At 38.6% G+C, this 26,090-nt stretch overlaps 1 protein-coding gene across 1 annotated transcript in view; it reads right to left on the bottom strand.

Annotated features, from left to right (window-relative positions):
• Positions 1-478: 478 nt before the first annotated feature.
• Positions 479-26,090, bottom strand: part of lhfpl3 (LHFPL tetraspan subfamily member 3) — a 43,906-nt gene continuing 18,294 nt past the window's right edge. Inside the window, exons 2-4 of the mRNA XM_016279926.1 lie at positions 4,066-4,296; positions 1,693-1,726; positions 479-1,090 (exon numbers count right to left, since the gene is read on the bottom strand). Coding sequence (XP_016135412.1) covers positions 1,710-1,726; positions 4,066-4,296 — 248 coding nt within the window. The 3' untranslated portion in view covers positions 479-1,090; positions 1,693-1,709. The remainder of the gene's footprint in view (positions 1,091-1,692; positions 1,727-4,065; positions 4,297-26,090) is intronic.

Genomic DNA, 26,090 nt, shown 5'->3' with positions numbered 1-26,090 from the left:
TCAGTTGTCCAAGAACAGAGGGGGTGGCACAAGGTACACAGTGAGGTCATTTCCTGTGGGCTTTTTTTACTTTTCGAAACCACATCCTCCAGGTTTTCCAGTGACATTTTTTCTTTTTGATTGGCGATCCTAGCCTGTTCAGTTGTCTTGGTGGGACAGAATGATAATACCAAGAGTACAAAACGGTACCAGCTGAGAACATCATAATTATGGCACGCATAACTATACAGCACCAACATTGCCGAGAAGGAAATATCGAATTGGAGACATACAGAAATTCAACATATACACTCAATACATAATACTTAAAACACTCTCCTACTTCTTTATATGCTTGGCCTGTGCACAATTACTAATGGCAGAGATGTCTGCCCCTAATTTTGACACTTATTTTTTAAAAATATATTAACAGTGAACTCTCAACTTCTGTTTACATACCACTTTTAAACAATGTTGGATAGGGTTGTTGAAATAATTGTACATTTTGAAACCCGATAAATGATCACTTGCCTTAAAATTGGCTCTCATTTAAGTGGTCGGGATTCAGTGTCCCAATTTGCTGCCTTTTTTAGTTTTGTTTAGTTTTTTTTGTCAAGGGGTGGTAGTGACAGAAATAATAACAAGCCAGATATGTCGCTCTGTGCCAGAATGTACATCCCACAATTCAATCCTGTAAACGTTTCCTTCTATATTGGCGAATCCAGTCAAATAGAACAGTGTTTTACAGTAATTCATAAATCCCAAAATATTAACATTATTGTAATGCAGGCCTTTAAGGAGAACACAATGTAAAATAAATAAATATTATTATTAATCCAAGTCAAGTTACTTCTAAACGGTGCATTAGCTGCTCTATCATGTTAGTAGCACAGAACACTGTAAATTAAAGTACGGTAGGGATTTGTTGAGAAGCAATTCCAGGGAGTGACGTGAAAAGAAGGGATATGGACAGAAAAGCAGTGAGTTCCCAACTCCATTCACCCTGTTTGCATCCTTTAACTGCTTCAGTCAGGCCTCCTGCCCTCAGGATGATGGGTAAAGCTGGATTGTGATTTCACATAATGATTTTCCTCGAACGAGACAGAAACACCTGAAAACAGATTAACGTGATGTTTTAGTATAAATTCACAGTATTACACTTGAGAAATTTACACAAGGAAGCTAAACTTGAAGAGAAAATTCACTCAAAAATGTAAAATTCCTAACATCACTTTATTTCTACACAAACTAAGATATTTTGAAGAATGTTGTTGTCAGTGAGGTCTAAAAAAAAAACATTGGACCAACTGACTTTCATTTTAAGGACAAAATTGATTTTTTTTTCTTCCACAGAAAGTTTCATACCCCAAATTTTGAAACTGCTCACTTGGATTTAAAATGAATTTAAAAAGAAAAAGCAGCTTCAAAATTTGCATTTGAGGTCCGACTGTGTAATTTGTTTTATCACAAACACAAAAAGGTATTTTGACGATCAAAGACATTTTAAAATAATCATATTAACCCCAAACCTCTGAACAGTAGTGCGTCTATATTAAATATTGATCTTCAGTATGTCTCAAGAACTTCAATATGTCTGAGCCTAACTCTGTTTCAGTAGTAAATGCGTCAACAAAGGCAAAAAATATTGTATCAAACTATCATGGTATTTTTAAAGTAACAAAGACTCGTACATACTGACCAACACTCACTCACCTGAGTGTATCTGGCGTCTATGCATTCCCACTCTCTGTTGATGAAAAAAAAAAGAAAATTAAAGCAAAAAAAAAAAAAATCGCAGCTTAAATACATAGAGTAATTTTCAAATGCAGCAGAAATATTTATCAACTACTGACAGCTGTCACAGTTGATAAATACACATTAAAGGGGGGGTACAATACTGTTTCATGCATTCAGAGTTGTTTACACTGTTAAAAGTGTCGGATTCTCATGCTAAGCATGGACAACATTTTAAAAAACAATTTGGACGTATGACGGAGTATTTCTGTGCTAAAAATCTTACTTCCGGGCTCGTACAAGTTTCGGGGAGTTTTTTTCCGATCGTGGCTCTTCATGACGTAGATGAGGGTGGAACTCCTTATATGGGCATTACTCAGCAGCGCTGCACGGGACTCGCTTGGGAAGAATGTCTCCAAAGAAGTGTGTTTTTGGTTGTAAGGGAAAGATAACTTTGTTCAGCTTCCTAAAGAACCAAACATTATGTAAACAGTGGAGTGTGCAGTTTGTGTTTTTCCGGAGCAGCAACGGAGTTTCACAAGTGTTTGTTGACGAACGTTTTAGAAGCAAGGCCCAGTTCGACGCTGGATTAGCACATGGTTTGATACTGAAAGATGGAGCGGCCCAGCTATAAAAGATCCCGGTCATGATTCAGAACTGTAGACGGCAAGTGAAACTGCATCAAATGTCTGTTTTGTTGGCAGTCGGAGCTCAAGTGCTCGTCAATCTTTAGCTCCGGCCACGGCGCGCCTCGCTTTTTCCGGTGAGAATCTTAAAGCTGTATCTTTTATAAATATGATAAAACTAAAGACTTTTTGGAGATATGAAGGATGCAGTACTACTCTATAGGTACTCAAGATTAACATGAGATTGGGTGAAACTGTGCATTATCTCTCCTTTAAATAGACCTTTTCTCACATACTGTCAGTTGGGATAAACCTAACCAGTAATGTCCACTAGATAGCACTAACACCATCATGTGCCATCACAAAATGTGACAAATTCTGTTTCTGCAGGATTAAGAAGTGAATTGCTCATTCATCATTATACAAACATCCTTACTCACCATTTGCAACTCATCGGTTTCATATCAAACCTTAACACACCTACAAGTGACCCTTCATTACCATTATATAAAATAATAGTTTTATGGTCCAGGTTCCAGGACTTCCTGAAAGTGGAGTTTGTTCCTTCATTTACCTTCATTATATGAAGCATTTTATAGTCCATATCCATAAATAGTGTTTCGCTCCAGGTGTGCTGTTCAGCACAGCATGGGTTCCAGCTGATGCTTTGCCTGTGATTAATATGAACGGGCTGACAGCAAGCTGTGTAAACTGTCATTAGTAATATATGGCTGGGTCCAGAGCCCCAGGCTTCAGTTAACCCCAGTCCATGGTAAATTCTACCTTTCTATTTTTCCTTCACTTGCTATTTTCCTCTTCTTCTCGCTCCTCATATCATTTATTTTCACAGCCCTATCATCTGATTCTGTCCTTAATGACCATCACTTTGTCTTATTTTCTCAAGCTGGTCTGTCTTCACTCACCTCTGGCTGGCAGGCTCTGTCTAGTAATGAATGAATTGGACCGAATGGTACAACAGCTGCGCATTGAAAACTGTTCTTCTAAAAACTAATTCTTCACTTTCATTTATGTAAATTATGCATTTTGTGATTATAATTAAAAAAATCTAATGTCTGTGTATCAGAAATACACAAAACTAGCCAGGCCATTTCTGCATTCTTTCACAGAGAAAAGTTTGATTATACACTTCTTATTAACCACCTCTTTGTTTTTTCAGTATTTCAAAACTTCATTCATCTCATGTTACCTTAATTTGGTAAGAATCACAAATTTAGTATGCAAATCCCTCAAATTTTGGCCCCATGTCTAATTTGAGGCTAATATGCTAGTGTACACTTAGAAGTTTACCAAAATACTGTTACTGAAAAATGGTCCAAATATATATACAAATATTTGTCCTATACAAATAACATTGTCCCTCCCCTTATATCACTTGCAAATGACTAACAATAGCAAGTAGCATATCATAGACATCAACAGCAATAACGCTTAGATTCCACAACCAAATGGTGTTTTTGTCAAAGGTACCAACTATCAAGTTATTCTATTTGTATTTTTTGCTCTGCCCCAACTGTTTTGAACAGGATATATGAATTGTGTATAACCTCTTATTGTCCAACACTTTCACTTATTTATTTGCATAAATGAAGACAGTAACTCAAGTTGACAGAGATACATCTGCAATCTCCCATGGTAAGACATGACATTTAGACATGACAAAGACACAGAAGAACAATCCTTCAGAAAAAAAAAATGTTAATCTTACTGTCTCCCAGCAGCTCCTCGGACATGAGTCCATCCTGCCTGTTGCCCAGCACAAAAGCCAGGAAAGAGAGAATAAGGGCGTCCATGATGCCCATAATGGCCAGGATGTACGCCCAGCGCACTGAGCATGCTCCAATGGTATATTTGTCCGTCCCTTCTCCGCACATCCTCTTCACCTCATCAGCATCCCAGCCATCAGGATATATCATACAGCCCAACACCAGACACGTACCTAAGAGAGAAAGCAGGCATTGTGAGTCGTCCAATTAATAAAAGTTCTATGGATTTTATCAACAGCAGAATGCATTTCTGTACTCAAGCAATATGATAGATGGCAGTTGTAAAGCGTAAGCTGGGAAACAAAAATCAGCTGCAAAAAAAAAAGTCATGGTGGTTTCTTTTGTTCAATTATAACATGTCTGACAGCTGAGAAGAATAAGAAGAGAGGTACCAGTAATCCCGGACGAGCCCCCAATTTATATTCACATACACACACACAAAGCACACTCTGTTGAAAGCTGCTATGAGTAATTTTTGTACAACAAATGAAATTGCAAAAGTTACAAAATGTGAGTGATGTTTGCCAGTGTAAAACGCGCAGGCACGATGCTGTGTGGGTGGTGGTTTTGCAGTTGCTTGGGTGTTCGAATGGTTGCTTACTGGCCAAAGTTAAAAAATCAAACTTGCAGGTCTCCATGATATTCTGGTCCCTAGATTTGCTCAAGTGTCTCCTTCAATGCAATTAGTTTTCAACTAGTTTATAGCCTGCCAAAAAATATAAGTCTGTTAACTTGTCCACCATTGCTCAGGAAGTCCTACCTCAAACTCATGAAACTGGTTGAGCCAGAAGTGTGCAAAGAAAGCAATTCGATATGTCTCCCTTATCTGTTTCCACTAATGTGCTGATAGGTTGAATCAGGTGTGTTTGATTAGGAAGAGTTAAAAAATTGAAAGCTGCTATGAGTAATTTTTGTACACCAAATGAAATTGCAAAAGTTACAAAATGTGAGTGATGTTTGCCAGTGTAAAACGCGCAGGCACGATGCTGTGTGTGGGTGGTGGTTTTGCAGTTGCTTGGGTGTTCGAATGGTTGCTTACTGGCCAAAGTTAAAAAATCAAACTTGCAGGTCTCCATGATATTCTGGTCCCTAGATTTGCTCAAGTGTCTCCTTCAATGCAATTAGTTTTCAACTAGTTTATAGCCTGCCAAAAAATATAAGTCTGTTAACTTGTCCACCATTGCTCAGGAAGTCCTACCTCAAACTCATGAAACTGGTTGAGCCAGAAGTGTGCAAAGAAAGCAATTCGATATGTCTCCCTTATCTGTTTCCACTAATGTGCTGATAGGTTGAATCAGGTGTGTTTGATTAGGAAGAGTTAAAAAATGTGCACTACTGATGTGCCACCAGGAACAGGGCTGGGAAACGCTCATCTATCTACAGTTTGTGACAGCTCATGAGTTGTATTACCCTTCCATTACCACATACCTCACAGAACAAGCAATAGATCTGATCTCAGATCAGCAGAGCGCTTACATCATCCCTGATGGATTGAGACCGGAAAACTGCATCTTCAGGAGTATCAGATCATAGTCATGGTAAATCCTGCAAAACTTTGTGCTGAGAAAGGCGAATACTGCATGTGCCACTTTTGATGCATTGATAGTTTTATGCAGACGCAATCAGTTACACGAGGAATTAATTTATAATGTAACCAGGCCTTCTCTTGGGGTTATTAGACAAATTACCTTGATGCTGCCTTCAAGTCACGTAGGGTTGATCACACTTAAAAGAAGGGCACCACAATGCTGAAGCTACCAATAGGAAAAAATTGGGATTTTCTTTGAGACCTGACTTGGAGGTTGGGGGTCCCCTGTTTGAGTCCTGGAGTTTGTGTACTTTCCGTGTTGGAGTGAATTTCCTCTGGGTGCTCCGGTTTTCTCCTCAATTCAAAAAGTGTGAATGTGTGAGAGTGTTAACCCTGCAATGGACTGGTTAGTCCAAAGGTGTCCAATCCTGCTCCTTGAAGGCTACCGTCCTGCAGAGTTTAGCTCTAACACACCTTCCTTGAAGTTTCTAGTGATACTAAAGACCTTGATTAGCTGGTTTAGAGGTTTTTATTTAAAGGGGTCACATGATGTTGCTAAAAAAATAACTATTTTGTGTATTTGGTGTAATGAAATGTGTTTAAGGTTCAAAATACACATTATTTTCCACATACTGTACATTATTGTTTCTCCTCTATGCTCCGCCTTTCTGAAACGCGTCGATTTTTACAAAGCTCATCGGTCTGAAAAGCGAGGTGTGCTGTGATTGGCCAGCTATCCAGTGTGTTGTGACTGGCCGAATACCTCAAGAGTGTGACGGAAATGTTACGCCCCTTACCATATTGCTGGCATTAGTCTGCTCTCACAGGATCAGGAAACAGTCCTCCATAAAATGTGCTGCACACATCTGAATATTTGGGTTGAACTGTTCTGGAACAGTGTTGTAAATACAACTTAACCACTGATTTCTAGTCGTGTCCTCTTTTGGAAGACCAAACAAAGTAGCTTCGCTTTCACAACGAAACACACAGCGTCACACACGGTGGCCTTGAATGAGCGGAGGCCGGTGGCTAGAGTGAGCGCAGGACGGTGGGCTAGAGTGAGCAGAGGCGGGCTGTCTTGAGTGTGGTCGTCACATGTGGTTCGGCTATCACAGCGCAAAGTTTATGTATTTCCTCAGCGACCAGCACAGATCAGCTCTAGGCATGACGGATGCGAATATCGTCCTCTTTTGAAAGGCCAAACAAAGTAGTTTCGCTTTCACAACGAAACACACAGCGTCTTCACGACATGGCGGCAGCAACAATATTACAGCGAGAATAAAAGTTACGCCGCCTTTCTTTGTGTGAACATTTGGGCGGCGTTATGCAAATCTTCCCACAGAGTGACGTAGACATGTGGGCCCGTGTTAGAACGAGCCGTTTTAGGTAGGCGTGGTTGACTCTTAACTTTTATATAGAATATCTCTTTGGATTTGAGACTTTAGTCTTTGCAACTTTACAGATCTTCTTTATGCACCAAGAGCTTGTAACACTCCAAAGAGAAAGGAAAAATTGAAATCGCATCATATGACCCCTTTAAGGCTAAGTTCAATTCTGCTGGAATTTGGCCCACCAGGAGCAGATTTGGACACCCCTGGACTATCGAAAGCATCCAATCTCAAATATGGAATAGAATCCAGCATTTCTGCAACCCTACATAGGACAATCGTTCTGAAAAATTAATGTATGGAATTTATAAACATACAGAGTTGATGAAAAATGCCCATTTTCTGCGGCAGTGAGAAAATTAGAAAATTATAAAAGCACAAAGCAATTATACACAAATCATCAGTTACACATCTAATTTAAATAAATTGCTCATCTTCTCTCTCGTTTTTTTTTTTTTTTACTTTAGTGACATGACGTGTCAAGCCATAGCAAGAAAGTAAAAAAGAGAAAAAATATGAAATTGCCCACCTGTTTATTCCGACCAAAATCAATTAAATGCACATCATGTAGAAATTATGACATCTGAACCCATAAGTAGGAACTTCCCAGCAGGACTTGAAGGCAGCATAAGTGGTTGGATGAACCAAGGAGGAGAGATTTAGCACAGTCGTAAAGAAAAAGAGTTAGAACAGGAAAAAGAAACTTAAACTGGTGCGAGTAGGAAGTAAAACTATATCATAAGCGATCAAATAGCCCACATACGGATACTGCCAAATGAATCCGGCATGATTAGCACATCTACTTGTCTTTGTCACAGTTTGCTGTGTCATAAAATAGCCACTAAAAACAGTCACTAAGAGCCTTTTCCTGTGTCCTATATCTCTGGCCTTCTACCTCTCGCTTTAATCTCTTGGTTCGTGTATCTAATAAGCGAAACTTCAAAAGACATTCATCACCATTATACTAATAGCCATCAGCAGTCTAATAGTAATCACATTAAAGCTGAGAGCCAATCACCCTCATCCCTGCGTCCACAGTTTATTCGCACCGCAGTCACTCTAGAGAGTTCATAGGTTTCTTTCTTGGGGTTGTTTGTGACAGTGCAACTGAATCTATCACTCGTGCAACCAGCCTTCCTGCAGTTATCTAAGTTGCATGTGTCGTCTAAGTTCTTATGGTGGCGCACCATGTCCTATCCAGGCACGACATGACAAGTTTTCAGTGACAAGTAATTTGTATAGACCAGGGGTAGGCAAGTTCGGTCCTAGAGAGCTAGAGTCCTGCAGAGTTCAGCTCCAACCCTGAAAACAAAACTCACCACAAGCTAATCAATGTCTTCAGGATTTCTAAGGCTACTCTGATAATGAGCTGTCCTTATCTCAACCATCTTGCAAAAGACAAGTTGTCTTTTTCATCCCATTTTGTCTTATTTTTATGTAATAGATGCCGCAGAATAGATTATGGAAAGGCAACCTCGTGGTTCTGTAATATCGCTAGCTCTTTTCTAATAGATCAGACTGCGGCTGCATTGTGAGGGGCTTTGATTTTGCTGGCAGCAAGCACTCATGCTGCATCTGGGTCAGTGAGAGTGCTCTGAGATGCTGTGAGTGTCACATCCGAGATGTGTTTGTAGATAGAGGCTATAAATAAACACAGTTAAAGATGAGAATTCTGCATGTGAGAGGGTGTTTCCGTTAGGAAAGACACATTTGTGATACCCTTAGTCTTCTTCTCTGCATTATCTATTTTTCATGCTATCCTGTAATCTCAGCCAAAGATTTATTGATGAAGCCCCTTGCAATGGATTAAGATCTGTCCAGAACACAGGAAGCAAAAATATACAGGCTGCTACCTGACTACTGGAGCAGTCCCTTTCAAAAGTTGTTCTGAACTTGTGTTCACCTAAGAATTTACATTTTGTCATCATTTACTCATACCATCAAAGTAGTCTATATGACTCATATGCTATATTCCAGCCATCGGAAATCATACCTTAATATTTATTTGGAACAGACCTTAATTTAAGTCATTATTTGCTAAAAATTTCCCGGCTGTCATTTTTGCGCTTTTAAATTTAGAACTTGATAGCCTCAGTATCTATCCACTTTTAATGTATGGAAAAGAAGCTTGAACACTGTAATTGCAGAAGAAAATCCAGCTGTCTGGAATGATATGAGGGTGTGTATATGATGACAGAATAGTAATTTTTGGGTAAACTATCCCTTTAAGTACCCAACTTTTCACATTTGTATGCAGGTTAGCAGCAGTGAAGGTTGAAAAAAGATGCTTCCTCATGCTCATCTTCCCCTGACATCGCTTGACTTGGCATTTGATAATGTCTTTACATCCCAGCCAATGGAAGGAGAAGAAAGAAGCACCAAGGCCGATAAGGGAAGGAGACAAGATGGATCGAGAGAGGAGAAGATAATGCAAGGTTAAAAGACTTCCTGTCTCTCCTTGCCTCTTTCTCGCTAAGCTGCAGTTGTTTGCTGCTTAATGTATTGTCAAGGCAGGAATAGAGTAACGCCTCAGGGTTTGTGTTTCATCCTGAGAATGGCAGCTTGTTGTTTTTCCTTCCAGAGAGGGATGAATGGCGGGAAAGAATAGAAGAAAAGAGAATAAGAGAGAGAGAGAAAATTACCTCATTGCATCCATGGTAATATGAAATTCCCTGCTTCTGCAGTCAGACACTAGCTCTTCTATAAAACCTAGTGAGCTGCCTACCTAGACAACATTTTAAGACACTTTAGCAGCACTCCTGACTCAAAGACTATTCCAAAGAGTAGACAGAAACATTTTATTGAGTTCCAAGGTTCTTAGTTTTGGCCAAATAATAAGGCAAAATCACGTTTTTAGAGCATTGTTAGCTTAGCAACAAGTAACAAGAGCTAAACACACACATGATTAGAGTGCTTTCACACTTGAACTTTTGGTGCGCACCTGGGTTCGTCTGACATCAGAGTTCGGTTTGTTTGGATGATATGAAAGCTGTTTTCTGAACTTGGTTGCGCACTTGCAAACCATACCCAAGTCTGCTTTAGAAAGGTGATCTGGGGTACGGTTCAGGTAAACTCGTAGTACAGTTCACTGTTGATATGAACCAGCGAATCTTTATTGGAAAACATTTGCTGTATATTCGCAGCATATTAAGCCCTATTCAGATGGGATTAGTTTTACAAGGGTAGAAGAAGTAATGTAATTTTACCACAGGATGTCTGTAATAATAATGGCCAATTCGCATGGGATATGAAATCTCAGTAAAACTACCAGAAGTGGGAGGGGTAACCTCGATTTACACCGCCGTCACCTCCATGTCGTCATGTGCGTGCCACATAGCTTCCTGTGCGTACTGCGTTGCTTATAATATGTTTATAATATGTTGCTTATAATATCAGTTAGGTCCAGTCAAACGATTTATTAATTAAATTAATTAAATTCTGATTGGATTGTGTTAGTAATAGGCACTTACCTAAAGCTAACAGAAGTTTCGTGCCAGGAAATGACAGAATATTTATGCACATTTACAGCTGGTCTATTGCACGGGATTAGCGTAACCTTTTTACACAAGGTAAAAGTCGCCATAATCTTTACTGACATTGTCCGTAATGATTACTGAGATGGCACCTTTGGACGGGACTAAAATCACTGAGTAGCTCTGCTAATAATTACTTTACCCCACTCAAAGACTATAGAAATACAAAGACGGTTAACTCCTATAACTTATGAATGGGAGAAACTGCAACGCACAATATGGCGGAATAGTCCCGCCTTCTAAATGAAAGAGCTAATCGCTGATTGGTAAAGTCATTGCATCACTGCAGCAGCCGTTAGAAGCTCCGATTCCCATAGAAACCTGAGGCTTAGACCAGCCAATGCGCATGCGCAGTCTTAAGCGTGTTAAAAGTAAGCTTTTTTTAATGCTTTTTGAGAATAATAAACAACATTCATGGGGCAATTAATTTCAGATTTTGTTGCTGATTTGAATTTATTTGTGAGTTCATAGGGCAGTTTTTGAGATTTCAGGATTCCCCCATTCATTTAGATAGGACTTGGTCTTGGATAAGCTACTCGGAGGCGTTGCAAATATGGCCGCCGAGTTAAAAGATTTTCCTTGAAATGGACTTTTCCCCACCTTTCCCTGTAAAATGAATCCTGTCTGAATATGGCTTTAGACGCAAGTGCAGTTGTGTGTTCACACTTTGGAAACAAAACCAAAGTATAAAAATTAGGTGAGCAACGCTATGTATTTTGTCGCCTTCTCCTGCATTTTCATTATATGGCAACAAGGCTAAACAGCTGCCGTTATGATTTATGATAAAATAATCATACCACTGTTTGGAATCAAAAAAAGTGTTAACACAATCAAGTGGGGAAAGAGGAGAAATCGAACTTTGATTAAGTATAAGCAACAGAATCTATCTATCTATCTGTCTATCTATCTATCTCTCTGTCTGTCTGTCGATCGTCTGTCTGTCTAACTATATGTTTGTTGGTCATAATGTCTTTGCCACTCTTTTTATGTCTATTACCCTTTTCATTCACCTAATCATGAATGCATCTGTGCAGACGCAAGCTGTGCTTTCATGCGTAACTGACACAAGACAAATTTGGGTTCAGCCTGTTTCAGACAAACATCTGTCTGTGACTGTGTGAATTAAATCCTGAATGGGCCTCTCTGCTCTGACAGTGACATATGTTACATATAACAGGCTCGCATGTTCGACCTCACACAGCGGCTCCCACTGTGGATTATTTCAAATCTAGGTTTTGTTAAGAGTTTTGGGTCTAGATAGTAAACATAAATAGACATAATACTGTAAACAAATGATATGGTTAAAACTGGTTTATACTGGCCTACACACTGCAAAAAGCGACCTTTTGCATTTTTATTTTGTGTAAAGTATCTTAACATTAATATTCTAAACACATCCAAAGTCACATAAAAAGCAGGTGGCTATTTGAGATTTTAGCTTCATATTAATTGCAATGGTAAAAAAAATGATAATGGTTCAATAAACCCTTTCAAAAAGATGAATAGAAACAAGACGATGTGTTGCAATGCAGCCTCTGAATTAAGACTGCTTAAAAATAAAAGGGCTCTAAGGAAAGTCTAAGACATGCAGCTGAGTTATTATTCACGAAGCAGCTGAGAGTTGGATCTGAACGTGTGCAAGTTCTGTGGAGTGAGTTGTGTTGTCATGGAGACGCTCACTGGATTGTCAGTCTTGTGAGGTGTTTGATAAGTGATGGGTGTGTTATTGACTGCAGCGCTCCTGAACTCCTCCCTCCTGGGCAAACCAGCCGAGCGCAACTAACACAGAATGCTCTTTTATCCTACCTGCTGTCTGTCTGGCTATTTTTGGAAGGCAAACTACCACACTACTCTTGCATTATAAACTATGTATACTGTACATACTTTGGTAGACAGGTAGACAGCAATATTCTATCCTACCTAAGATTCTTGGTTTTGGAAAAATTCTAAAACCGCGTTCATGTATCATTTGCAGATTCAAAATGCACTGTGACTCTACCTATGTACTGTATAATGTTTCAAATCAGTGTCATATTAGCTTATTACTTATTGCATCCATCCATCATTCCATGGGCTCACGCCCGTTGGTGTCCAATGCCCATCTGACGCTCCATTTCCACTGTGCACGGTCCTGTGCCCTCCTGCTAAGCGAGTGGATGTCCCTCTGACACCATTCTTTGATGTCATCCAACCACTCCCTACTCGGTCTTCCTCTCCATGTCCGTCCATCCATGATCCCAAACACCACAAACTTCACCAGTCGCTTGTTCTCCATCCTGCAGATATGTCCAAACAGGCTGAGCTTCCTCTCCATGATGAGTTGTATGATGTTCCTTGTGTTTCCAACTCGTCTTTGCACCTCCACGTTTGTGATTTTCTGATGCCAGTGAATGTGCAAGATTCTCCTGTAGCACTTCATTTCAAACGCCCGCAGTAAATCTTTGTCTTTCTTCCTCAATGTCCACGTCTCACAAGTATACAGCAACACACTCATCACACATGTCCTGATTATGCTGATTTTGGTCTCTGTTCTGATATGCTTACTGTTCCATATTGTCTTGAACCCTGCCATTACTCCCGTTGCCCTCGCTATTCTCCTTTGGATCTCCTTGTTACAATCGTTGTCCCAGGTCAGTAGACTACCCAGGTACACAAACTCTGTGACATTTTCAATACCTCTGCCCCTAATCTCCAGTTCCTCGTCTATGTCCTCTTGTCCAAACACCATTGTCATTGTCTTTTCAATGTTGATCTTTAATCCTGCGGCCTCTCCTGCTTCATTCATCCGATCCAGATTTCCTTGTAATTCAACTCTATCCTGCTCCAGTAGATCAATGTCATCTGCAAATTTGAGGTTGTTTATCTTGTACCCATGGACTGATATTCCTGTGTCATTGTCTCTTACCGAGTCCATTACTCTCTCGAGGTACGTGATGAATATAGTTGGCGTGATATCGGATCCCCTTGTCTTGTTCCGACCGTTGTTTTAAACCAATTGCCCATTTCTCCACCAACTCTCACCGCCGACTGCGAGATTTCACAGATGTTCTGCAGTATCTTGGTCAATCTTGCTCCGACTCCATATGACTTGAGTGTTGCCCAAGTGACGTCCTGTTTAATGGAGTCGAATGCCTTTTGGAAATCAATGAAACAGTTGATGATGTGTCGTCCTTTACGTTTCACCTTCTCTGCGAATCAGGATTTGATGTGTCGTGCATCTGTCTTTCCTGAATCTGGCCTGCTCCTCTGACAGATGTGGTTCCATCTGCGCTTTCAATCTCTCCAGTAACACCATCATCAATACCTTACCCATGTGACTTAACAGAGCAATTGTCCTGTAGTTGCTGCATTCTGCCAAGTCTCCTTTCTTTTGGTATTGTAACGATGACTGACTTTGCCCATTCCTCTGGTACTCTCCCTTCCTGCCATATCTGATTACAGATCGTGTGTATCTCTTCTGTCTTTTTCTCCTCCAGCTTGTATAATTTCTCCGGTTATGTCGTCGATTCCTGGGCTCTTACCTTTCTTTAACCTTTTCACCGCTTCTGCCACTTCCTCATATAGAATGTAGTGCATTTCATCTTCATTGGGCGGTGGTGAGATTTGGTCTAGTTCAGTTATGACGGTGTCACTGTTACCCCTATCAGTGTACAGACCACTGCAATATTCTGTCCACTTTTTCTTAACTTCTGCTTTATCTTGTAACATCTTACCATTCTTGTCCTTGATGGTTGACTGCTTCGGTTTCCACGCTCGGTTTATCTGGTTGATGAGCTTATATGCCTCTCTGATTCGGTTGTCTTCTGCAAGCCTCTCAATATCCTGTGCAGTATACACTGAATACTGCCAAATATTTTTTTTAAAGCATAAGAAAGAATATTCATTATGCAAACCATAAATTACTATGCTGCATGTTTAATTTAGTCATAATAGTGTACAAGTCGGGAATTTTGTTTATTTATTAATTAATTTTTTAATTTTTAATCCAATTTTTAATTTTAACATCATACATTTTGGCAGTCCAATTAAAAAAATTATATATATATTTTTTTTTTTATTTATTTATTTTTTTTTTCATTTCCAAGATGATAGCTGAACTGCACTTGGTGAATTAAACATGCAACGCACAGAGGAAATGTGACAATGTAGCATACAAAATATTTTTGTACAATGCTTACTGTTTCACATGCTATTTCTAAAACAGTATACTGTGCAATATTCAGTAAGCAGTACACTGATTTTCTTTCTCTTTCTATTTTCTGTGCATCACTGCAGTTCATGTATATAATAGGGCAAATCTACCCAAACGTCCAAAAACACATTATGTTTAACATCTTGAAAATATGCAGTCATAACCTTTTTAACATGTGCATATATAACCTCATTACCCTATAGCGCAAAAGACTACATATCCCATAATACTTTGGGGGTGGTGGAACAGTAAAGGTGATTGGGAACAGGTGGTCCAATTAATTACTGGCTAGCACCAGCACACCCGCTAAGTGTGGGAGGAAACTAAATGAGCGTGCCAAAATACAGAGAGGAGAGAGACACAAGCACTGAGCTCTACAGGACACGCATCAAGCCCTTAATAGACAGTAAGAAAAAGCAAACAGATTAAGAGAAAAATCCTCTTTTATCGTTCTGATGCACTTATTTCAACCACACAAGCTGAATTGGCATAGCAAGCCTATTTGGATAGCGACCAGCGTGTTACGTGTGTATTTGGCAGAACGCAATACTATGTGATAGCTGTTTCCTCTTCCCAGTTGGAAACCAATAAGTTTTGAATTGGGGCCCCCAGGACGGGAGTTTATTTAGCCCTGCCAAGCGCTCATTGAAGTGTCCGTGTGATGCTTGGTGTGTCCTGCCAAATGCAGTCCTCATCTTCACTGCTTGACAGACACTACACTCTTAAAACTAAAGGTGCTTCACGATGCCATAGAATAACCTTTTTGTCTAAATGGTTCCATAAAGAACCTTTAACATCTGAAGAACCTTTCTGTTTCACAAAAGGTTCTTTGTGGTGAAAGAAGGTTCTTCAGATTATAAAAAGGTAAGAAAGAGATGGTTCTTTGACTGAATGATAGGTAGTTTTTAGTAGTTGCTAGGGTATAAGGTGTTATGGATGTTTGCTAGGGTCTGAATTGTTAGTAGGGTGTTGTGGGTCTATACAATTGTTATGGTGTTCTAAGTAGTTTTTAGCATATTGCTTTGGTTGCTATTGGAGTATGTGATATTTATCATCTATGATAATATTGTAATGTCACTCACTTCGCAAAAAACGCATCTCGAAAGTCCCTATAATTCAAGTTATGCCACTATAATTCAAGTTATGAAAGAAAAACATATCCCTGTATGTTTTTTAAATTTTTTTCATATTTATAAAATATGAAGCCGTAACAAGCAAGAGTGCCGTTTTCCTGAATTTTAGAATGAGCATGATCACAAATGAGATATAGATTTTTATACAGTTCAACAAACATTAAGTTAATATTGAGTAAGCTACATTTTAGACACAATTTTGTCCGTTTTTTTGTGTTTTGCCAACAAAAATAGGCCTAGTTCCCAACAAAGCCAGAGCAGAACATTTGCGTGTAACACAAATCAGTGTTTTTTGAATCTGTCAGTGATTCAATATTCCATTCATAAAGAGAACAACTTGCTTAGTTTCTAAATGAATCAGCCATTTTGAATGAATGATTTAATGAATCACTCATTAATCATTCATTAAGGGATTTTCCGCCACCTACTGGCAGTTTTAGTGTCATATTTAATTGTTAATGACAGGTCTAAACTAGCCAAGGTACCAGCATAAAAACACACTAAGAAAAATATTGTTTAATTATTGTTATTGACAAAAGTATAGAGTTGCTATGCTGATGTAGATGGTTTCTAGGGTTCTCTGAATGGTAGGGTATTGTGGGTGGTTGCCAGAGCATTGCTAAGGTTTTTCCTGCAAAGGTGTTATGGATGGTTGTCAACGTGTACTGAATGGTTAGTAGGTTGTTGTCAGTGGTTGCTAGGATGTTTTTTGCATATTCTGTGGTTTTTAGGGTGTTGTGGGTGGTTGCCAGGGTGTTACTATGTAGCTGCTAAGGTGTTCTAGGTGGTTGCTAGGGTGTTCTGAATGGTTAGTAGGCTAGGTTGTTGTGGGTTGTTCCTACCCAGAGTGTTACTATGCAGTGTTCTGGGTGGTTGTTTGAGCATTTTGAGTTTTAATTGGAGTATTGTGGGCAGTGGCTGGGCTTTTCATCTCCAGTCCTGGAGGGTCACTGTTCTGCAGAGTTTAACTACAACCCTAATTAAACACACCTGTACAAGATAATTAAAGTTTTCATGATCACTGAAAGTTACAGGCAGGTGAGTTTGATCAGGGGTTGAAGACAAACTCTGCAGGCCCTCCAGAATAGTCAAAAAATACCTGTGCTGCAGTGTTCAGGGTGACGACTAGAGCAAAGTTTCCCAACCCTGCTCCTGGAGGCACACCGAAAGTATACATTTTGGACCCATCCATTTCAGGTCTTGGAGTCTCTTAGAGATTGCTCAACCTCTAGATTGGTCTGCATTACTATTTGGTTGCTAGGGTGTTGTGGGCAGTTTTCGGGAGGGTGTTTTACAATTTTCTGAAGGTTTTCTGAGTCGATGCTCACATGGGTTCCCAGATTGAGGACACATAACAGGAACGAACGCAATTCACAATGGAAAGTAACGAGCCTTACACTGTAAGTTGATGAGTTGATTTATCCGTGTTTTAATATAAGATGTAACAGTGATGCTTGCCTTCACAACCACCATTAATCTTAATCTGTTCTCAGTGTATCCTAGGTTGTTGTGGGTGGTTGTCAGGGCATTACTATGCACCTGCTAAAGTTCGAAGTGGTGTTTTGCACCTGCTAAAGTTCTAAGTGTTTGCAATATAGGTGGCTTCTAGGTTGTTCTGATTTAATATTAATCGCCACAACCAGAGTCAATGGAAATGGATTCTGTGACTTTCATACAGTGTTTCTACATATTGCTGTCATTAACGCATTACAGGCGTAATTTCATGGGGCTAGGTGCGTTGCTTAAGGGCAGAATGGTTATGTTTCATGGTTTGCTTCTTGCGGGAATCAAACCAGCCTTGTGGCTTAATCATTACTTCACACCACCTCCAGATGTTTGGGGGTTTAATAAAAGAAATGTGCGCTTCCTCTAATGTTTCCTAAATTATATAGTTAAAAGAGATGAATGGAATGGCACCACGGCTCTTGTTAGGACCGCAACACTGTTATTCTTGCTGTAGTTGGTGTTATAGCTCCAGGAAACCTGATTAGTATCAGAGACCACCTGCTGAGTGGTCAACAGAATTAATTCCAGAAGGGGCAACTCCGTAGTTCACATGTACAAAACTCCCCCATCTACTCGACCCCCACCGCTTGGCACGTGTATGAGTCCGACCGAGACTAATTGTGCAACACTGCATCTGCACATAGACGCTTCTCAGAAAAAGGGAGGGCAGAGAAGTGTGCGGTTTCCATGACAACTACCGGAGAGGTGGTTTTCAAATATCAGGCTGCATGCGAACTAAGCTTTGTGCATCTGAGGTCAGCTGTCAACGTGTATGTCTGTGACAGTGTGTTCCTTCTGTACCAAATCCCTAATAAACTAGATTCTTTGAATGACCTTTAAAACAAACATTGTTTCCTTTGACAGCAAAAACAAGAATTTTATTCATAATGCAGCTTCAATCACAGCACTTAAAAGGGATAGTTCACCCAAAAATGAAAATTCTGTCATTTACTCACCCTCCACTTGTTCCAAACTTGAATGAGTTTCTTTGTTCTATTGAACACAAAAGAAAATATTTTGAAGAACATTGGTAACAAAACAGATGATGGTAGCCAACTTCAATAGTAAGGAAAAAAATTGGTTACCGTCAGCTGTGATTATCAACATTCTTCAAAATATATATTCTTTTGGGTGAAATATCCCTTTAAAGGGATAGTTTATACAAGAATGAAAATTCTGCCATTATTTACTCACCCTGTTGTTCTTAATCTTTATATTCAGTGGACCAGAAGTACTTTTGTTGTTTTGTCTGTACAATGAAAGTCCATGGGGTACAATGTTGTTATGGACCCCACTGTTTTTCATTGTATGGACAAAATATCCTTCCTTCATCCTCAGATTTTAAATTTTTGATATGCCTGGTCACATTTAACCATTGTTCAGTGAATTTGTGCAGGTCTAATTCAGTCTTTTAAAGGGGTCATATGATGCTTTTTTTAAAGATCATTATTTGGTGCAACAGAATATGTTGACATGCTTTAATGTTCAAAAAACACATTATTTTTCAAATACTGTACATTATTGTAAGTCCTCTATGCCCCACCTCTCTCAAACGCTTCGTTTTCTACAAAGTCCCTCCTTCCGACAAGCACAGTCTGCTCTGATTGGCCAGCTGACCCAGTGCATTGTGATTGGCCGAACACCGCAAGCACTGGTCGGAAATGTAACGCCCCTTACCATAATCGCGAGCTTCATCTTTCAAAATAAATGTAAAGACAGAGCCCGAAAGGGGAACAGGGTCGCGTGACAGACAGTGATGAAGCTGGTATGTGTTTGCAGTACACAAGCCACGGTTAAGACAGCTGACTTCACTTTGATCTCTCTCGCTCTCTCTCGCTCGCTCTCTCTCTCTCTCTCTCTCATCATATGACCCCTTTAAACAAACTCGCATGAACAGCAATTTTCAAGTGAGGGCGAAATACTTCACTTGGCAGATTTCTCAGTGAGGTCAGGTTGGTTTGACCACGTTGACCAACAGAAAGCAACTTTGTTTGAAAGTGACTTCTGTGTGAGCTGTGATTCATCCATCGCTGCACTACTGACAATACACAAAGGACCTTTTTGATAATGTGACTGCACCTTCGATATGAACTTCATCCTTTCTTTGGATCGGGCAGCTTACTACTTCCTATAACTTCCCTGGTATTCATGAGATATAGCTAAAGTACATTCTCGGGGCAATGTGGTCCATTTTTATCCTTTTTCTGCTCCTTGACCACTTCTGTCCTCTTTAACACTATACCATGCTCTATTTCCATTCCACTTGTCCTGTTCAAATGGTCTACTCTCTCCCACTTGAACTGTTCTTTTTGCAGTTGTTAGATCCTTGGTCATTGAATTATCGCCTCTTCTGTTCTCATTACTCTCTTGAAGTCTTTTTTTTCCTGTTCATTTTCTCCTGCAGATGCTCATGGCTGTTCTTGGGCTGCCATGCTGCGCTGAGAGATAACCGAAGGGGGAATTCACTAAGAATGAATTGCACCCGCTGATAGCGCTGTTTATTTGCATGTACTGCCTTCGTTGTTTTAGCATCCGATTCACTATAGGAATTATGCAATTCGGCAAACGGACAAACGCACCCACAACATCTGTGTTGAATGTAATCCACACCCCACACTATCCCATACTGCAGGTTGGTTCTGAGTGCTAGATTGTGGAGGATGCAGCAGTTCTGGCACACTTTACTGGGATTGTACAGCATCACCCCACCACTGCAATACAGCCACTTTTTTGCTCATTAAAATGTTTGTGCTTGACTACACCACATGTCTGGATGTATGGCTTGTGATAGCCCTTTTCTCCACCATTTGATTACTGCTGCATGATCACTAGAAAATGTATACAAGTATCTGTTTTCAATTAAATTTTATTTGGGCCACCCTTCCCTTTATTTATTTATTCATTTATTTATTTTAATTCTGAAATTCTGTTTTATAACCGCATTTTTTTTTTAATGGGTTCTCTGTCAGCTGCAGGGTTCTGAGGTCCAAAGGGTTTTAAAACATTCAGCATATTTTGCGTGTTTTCCTCCTGTAGAAAAACAAACACTTAACGTGGCGTAATGTATTAAGATGCATTAAGTGCAATTAAAAGATCAAATTCGATATATAGAGTTATGTAGGTTAATAATCAAGAGCATTGAGTTTGGTCTTTATCATCTTGGTCCATTATGCCACATTATGCCACGTTTTGTGGTTAGAGGAAAATACTATATACATATTCATTATATTAATAAATTGTATATTTAATTTGATATTTTAATAGCATCTTAATACATTAAGCCATGTTAAGTGTTTGTTTTTCTACAGGAGGAAAATGCTTAACGAAAGACTTTGTGCATTGCGTTCATATTCTGCTGTTCTGTGGCCACGGATTTGCGGGTCTTGTCTTTTTCTTGCAGGACCCTGTAGGTACGGTACTAAATTAGTTTTAATCATTAAATCACCACCACAGCGTCTTGTCTCCATTGGCAACATGCACGATTTGTGTCGATTGCAAGTGACGTCGCTGGTATCGGAGAGTGCAAGTGGAGAGTATAGAGAGATTGTGTTCTCCAGTTTTTTCTGATAAAGAAAAATGAAAGTATGAAGCCCTGGCTCACTGTTTGTCAAAGTTCAGCAATAACCAATGATATTTTATTAATTTGTTTTATAACTTTTTACTTTAATGGAAAGAAACAACCAATACAGTGGTGCGGTGAATTGGTGCAAGGCAATGGATGTAAGTGGAAAAACTAGGTCATAACTGCTGGTTTGGAATGGAAGTAGATTGTTCAATATGTCATACAGTCTTATGGTAATAGCTCAGGTCTCCAGAATTGAGTTCATCTCCAATAAATCTCTCTTTGCACTGGCAGCCATAAGTGTTGTAAGTTATTACTGATATTAACTGGAGCCTTCTAATGTGTCCCTCTACATTTGCCAAGTCACAAACCTGTGGTTAAAGCAGAAAGTAATAACAACAGCCCATTTTGCATTATTAGAGAGCATTTGCTATAATCGTTAATTGGAATATATGTATATATAGAGTGTGTGTGTGTGTATGTACAAGCATACACACACCAACCTCTATCAAATACATTATGCATTGATTTATTAATATTAATTTTGTTTTTATTTTTCAGTATGGAGATTAATGATTTCTGTCCATATCTCCATGACTACTCATTTTCTAAACCTCCAAAGTAAATCATGAAATATGCTAAATCTCAAGGTTGAAATCCACCACACACTATACCAGCGTGCACCTAATTATGCATATTATCTTCTACAATCTGAGGTTTTAAATTATTCATTCCAGACTTCAATTTTAATTAGGTTAAGCCCATAAGCCACAGTCATATATTTTTGATCAAGGTTTATACTGCGTGAAAATGTAGTCTATTAAAAGACTCCACCAGGTGAGGGTAGCAAATAAATAATGGCTCGGGTGCTAATTAAGTCCATTTAAAAAAAATAACTAAATCTAATCAAAAAATCATTTGAATGTTATTTTACTGCAACTGAAAACTGATAGTATAAAAATAATTTGATGTATATGAGGGATGAAAGTAGAAAGTGCTAATAGTAGTGGGCTCAGAACAGAAGTGCTGTTTTCCCTTCCCACTGAAACACTGATCTCCCCAGACACCTATGCACAGGGGAACTTGCATTCCAAAACTGGCCTCGCACACACTTTACTTTGCCTTTCCCTGACTGCTGAAGCTCATTCTTTTCTGCTTATGTAATTATTCTGTGTGATTTCAATGTTAAGCAAAGTTTAGAAGTCATCAGAAATGCTCTGATACATTAAAAAAATGTCTTGTCACACACAAATTAATGTCATTAGAGCAAGAATCAAGTTAAAGTTCCATTGATTTTATCCATAGAGAAACAGATTGTCAGTGATAAACCTTTCTAGACAGACTGTGAACTCTGAGGTTTTTAGGTTAGTGTCACTTACATTTCATGAATAATACTTCTAAAAACTTCAAAACTACATAATAATAATAATAATAATAGACACATTTCTCTGTACAAAACTATACTCCCCATAATTTTGAAGAAAGATCCAGTCAGAGAAGTTGTTTACACCATGGAAAGAGCATTGAATATTTTGCTATTTTAAATGTGTATATGTGTGTGTGTATGTGTGTATGTATGTATGTGTGTGTGTGTTATATATTATACTTGTTTTATATTTTAGATTCATTTTATATTTACTGACTGCAGTGTTTTATTTCAAATATATGCAAAAAATAGTGTAAATTATAATAATAATTTTATATATATATATATATATATATATATATATAATTCCTATTCCTAAACTTGAGCAACTTGTCTCCTCAGTCCCCAGACGTTTGCAGACTGTTATAAAAAGAAGAGGGGATGCCACACAGTGGTAAACATGGCCTTGTCCCAACTTTTTTGAGATGTGTTGATGCCATGAAATTTAAAATCAACTTATTTTCCCCTTAAAATTATACATTTTCTCAGTTTAAACATTTGATATGTCACCTATGTTGTATTCTGAATAAAATATTGAAATTTGAAACGTCCACATCATTGCATTCTGTTTTTATTCACAATTTGTACAGTGTCCCAACTTTTTTGGAATCGGGTTTGTATAAATAGAAAACATTTGTTTCATGTTAGTTCACGGTACATTAAGTAATGTTAACAGATACAACTTTACATTTTAATAATGTATTAGTAAGTTTTGAACGTAATATTAACTAACATTAATGAATGCTATAAAAATATTTTTCATGTCAACTAATATAATTAAGAATAAAAAATGAAACCTTATTGTAAAGTGGTATCAGTTACTTCATTGATGTTAACAAATGAGACCTTTCATGTGACGCAAACAACATCTTTGCTGTGGGGGATAGAAATACAGTTCATTCAATGTGTTGTAATTGGTTTCCAGTGAAAACACTGAAGGTATGTCATTGCGCAAAACTTTTAGTGAAGAGAAAACCGTCCTCTCTGTGCTCATCACAGAATCTCTCTGACGAAATCCAGCACCATGGGCTTTTAGCTTTGTCATTTCTTAAGCTGCCTTTAACATTTTGCCCCGCCTGCTTGATTTAATGTGCTAACTGTAGAGGTCAGTTTATCCTTTATCATAGATTTCTCTCCTCTGCAGAGCATCAGCCTTGTAATTTATTCTGACAGTACACTGATATGCTTGCTAATGGCCTCTGGTCTGGCTCAGACAAACTCAATCCATTATTATATATTGATTGACAAGGACAGTGAAAAGAAGGGTATTGTGTGGGTTTGGAAAGAAGCAGGTTTACAATGTGTGCTGTGAGGCGGTGTTCTGTTGGTCAACATTTACAGTTTTATCTCTCAGGCTCAAATTGTTGCATTCTGCATTGTTGCCACAAGGGGTGCTATAATGAGTATTTGAACGGTCTTCTACGTTCAGTTTTCTCTTTCTGGTCAACAGCATTGCTGGGTGAGGTAAGAGTTCAAGTTCGTTAAATGTTGACATTTATCTGAATCCAGTTTAACAACTGGTTTGTCTCTGTTGCCCCCAAAGTACTGAGTTTTAGGGTTGCACATTAAGTATGTCGAGAAGTGACGCTCATATTTAGTCCTATTTATAAATGTAAAAATACATCATAAAATGTTATTCATACATACAGTAGCTTCTCTATGATGAATTTCTGTATTAAAATTAATGTCATAATGAAGAAAAAAGTTTTCAAATTCTTAAAAGAAAACGTATTAAGTTGTTTGGCGTAAGACTCTATTATTGTGTTTTAACAAAAAAAAGTATTCATCTTTGAAAAATAAAATACAATTATCCAAACATCAAAGTCATGCATGTGGTGTGACCAATATGCAGAAAGAGAGAAGGAACGAAAGCGCAAGAAAGAACGAATGAAAGAAAAAGCGCAAGAAAGAACGAACGAAAGAAAGCGCAAGAAAGAACAAACAAACGAATGAAAGAAAGAAACCGAACGAAAGAAAATATATAATAGAGAACCCTGCAGACCCTCATGACTGTGTGTCAAGTTGAATAAATCTCTTAACATATCAGATAATTTGTCCTTTTATAAGACGAGTTTAGTTCAGGTTGTAAAATAAATGATTATTATAATTAATATATGTCAAAAATGTACCTTGAAATATATACAAATAATTGATTTATGATATGTACACATTTTTAAACGTGTACATTCGTTGAAATCGATGCAAAAAAAAAATTTCAAAACCATATGAAATGAATACAATAATTAAAATAAAATATTAAAATAACACACTAATATCCCAAGCACCGCTCTGCGGTCTAACTCTGAGATGTTAACTTAGTGCCTAAAACACTAGAAGTGCAGTATATCTTCCTAGAATGTTCTAGAAGTTCTAGTTTTGGCTGTCCGGGCCGCAACAGTGACGAGTTTTGAGGAATGAGACGGGGAGGAGGCGGATAGGACATGCACGCAAGGGCAGATGGGCACTTTGATCACGGCTGTGGCTTCAGAAGCAGGTTTTATCTGCGAGGGGGTGGATGGATTGTGAGGCTGAGGTTCTACACATCAAACAAACTAGGATTGACCTTCACTGACACATACATAATATCAAAGGGTCTGGGAGAGATGAGCAAAGCATGAAACTGTCTGAAGATGTGCTATTAGTCTCAGCCTCCCACTGGACCTGCTGCTGCAACAAAAGCAGAGGCTCAGATTGGCCTTCAAGTACTAACATGTAGGTAAATATAAAGTGCAAGCCGACACATATCGATTTACTCCTCAGTCTCATGGTTTTTATTTTTGAATTCTCATGTCCTCCTAGGGGGCATGATTCTCCGTGACTAAAGGAGTCCCCCCGCTCTCTCGCGCTCTCTCTCTCTCTCTCTCTCTCTCTCTCTCTCTGAAAAATAGTTTGGAGAGTCGTGGGCAGCAGTTGAGCGGACACTTTGATGGCTTGTTGGCTTTTTTTTTCTTTCTTAATTGACTTCACTTCCCACTGCCTCACCCTCCATTTGCGCTGTTTAGTCTTGCAGTTTCAGTGGATATTGTTCATTGCTTTTCTCTTTAGATTTGAAAGATTTCTCTTTAAAATTGGGTTTTAAGTTTTCACATTTATGGTAGCATCTGTGACTTTGTTGCAGACTTGCACACCACAGCTACTGTCTTGTAATGTGCATTCAGTCTTAATTCATACATATACAAAACTGACCTCTGGTAGCCTACCTTGGTATCAATAATAATTAGATGTAAATATTTCACTTATTAATCTATTTTTTTAATACATTGTTGCTTTTTAGCAAATAAAACTATAATTGTCTGTAAGGGGCCCCCCCCGCGCGCTCGCGCTCTCTCTCTCTCTCTCTCTCTCTCTCTCTCTCTCTCTCTCTCTCTCTCTCTCTCTCTGTGATGTCATATTTTCTCCTCTATCGACAGCATTTGTGGCATAACCACAGAAAATAATTTATCCTTGGGGGTTAAAAAAAGAAAAAAGCATAATCACAGTACATTAAATATCAAAAAAGCAAAGTTACAGGAGACGCTTACAATGGAGTTACAATGCGGCACACTGTAAAAAAAAAAAAAAAAATCTGTGACATTTACAGTAAAATACCGGCAGCTGTGGTTGCCAAAACTTCACCGAAAAAAATATGGTAGCAACATTTTAGGTTTTACAGGCTTAACTTAAATTCACAATAAAATACCGTATTTCATTAACTGATGT

The sequence above is a fragment of the Sinocyclocheilus grahami genome, unplaced genomic scaffold (genome assembly GCF_001515645.1).
Source record: "Sinocyclocheilus grahami isolate Dianchi unplaced genomic scaffold, SAMN03320097.WGS_v1.1 scaffold135.1, whole genome shotgun sequence".
Classification (NCBI taxonomy): Eukaryota; Metazoa; Chordata; class Actinopteri; order Cypriniformes; family Cyprinidae; genus Sinocyclocheilus; species Sinocyclocheilus grahami.
This window is presented reverse-complemented; position numbering and strand designations above follow the sequence as displayed.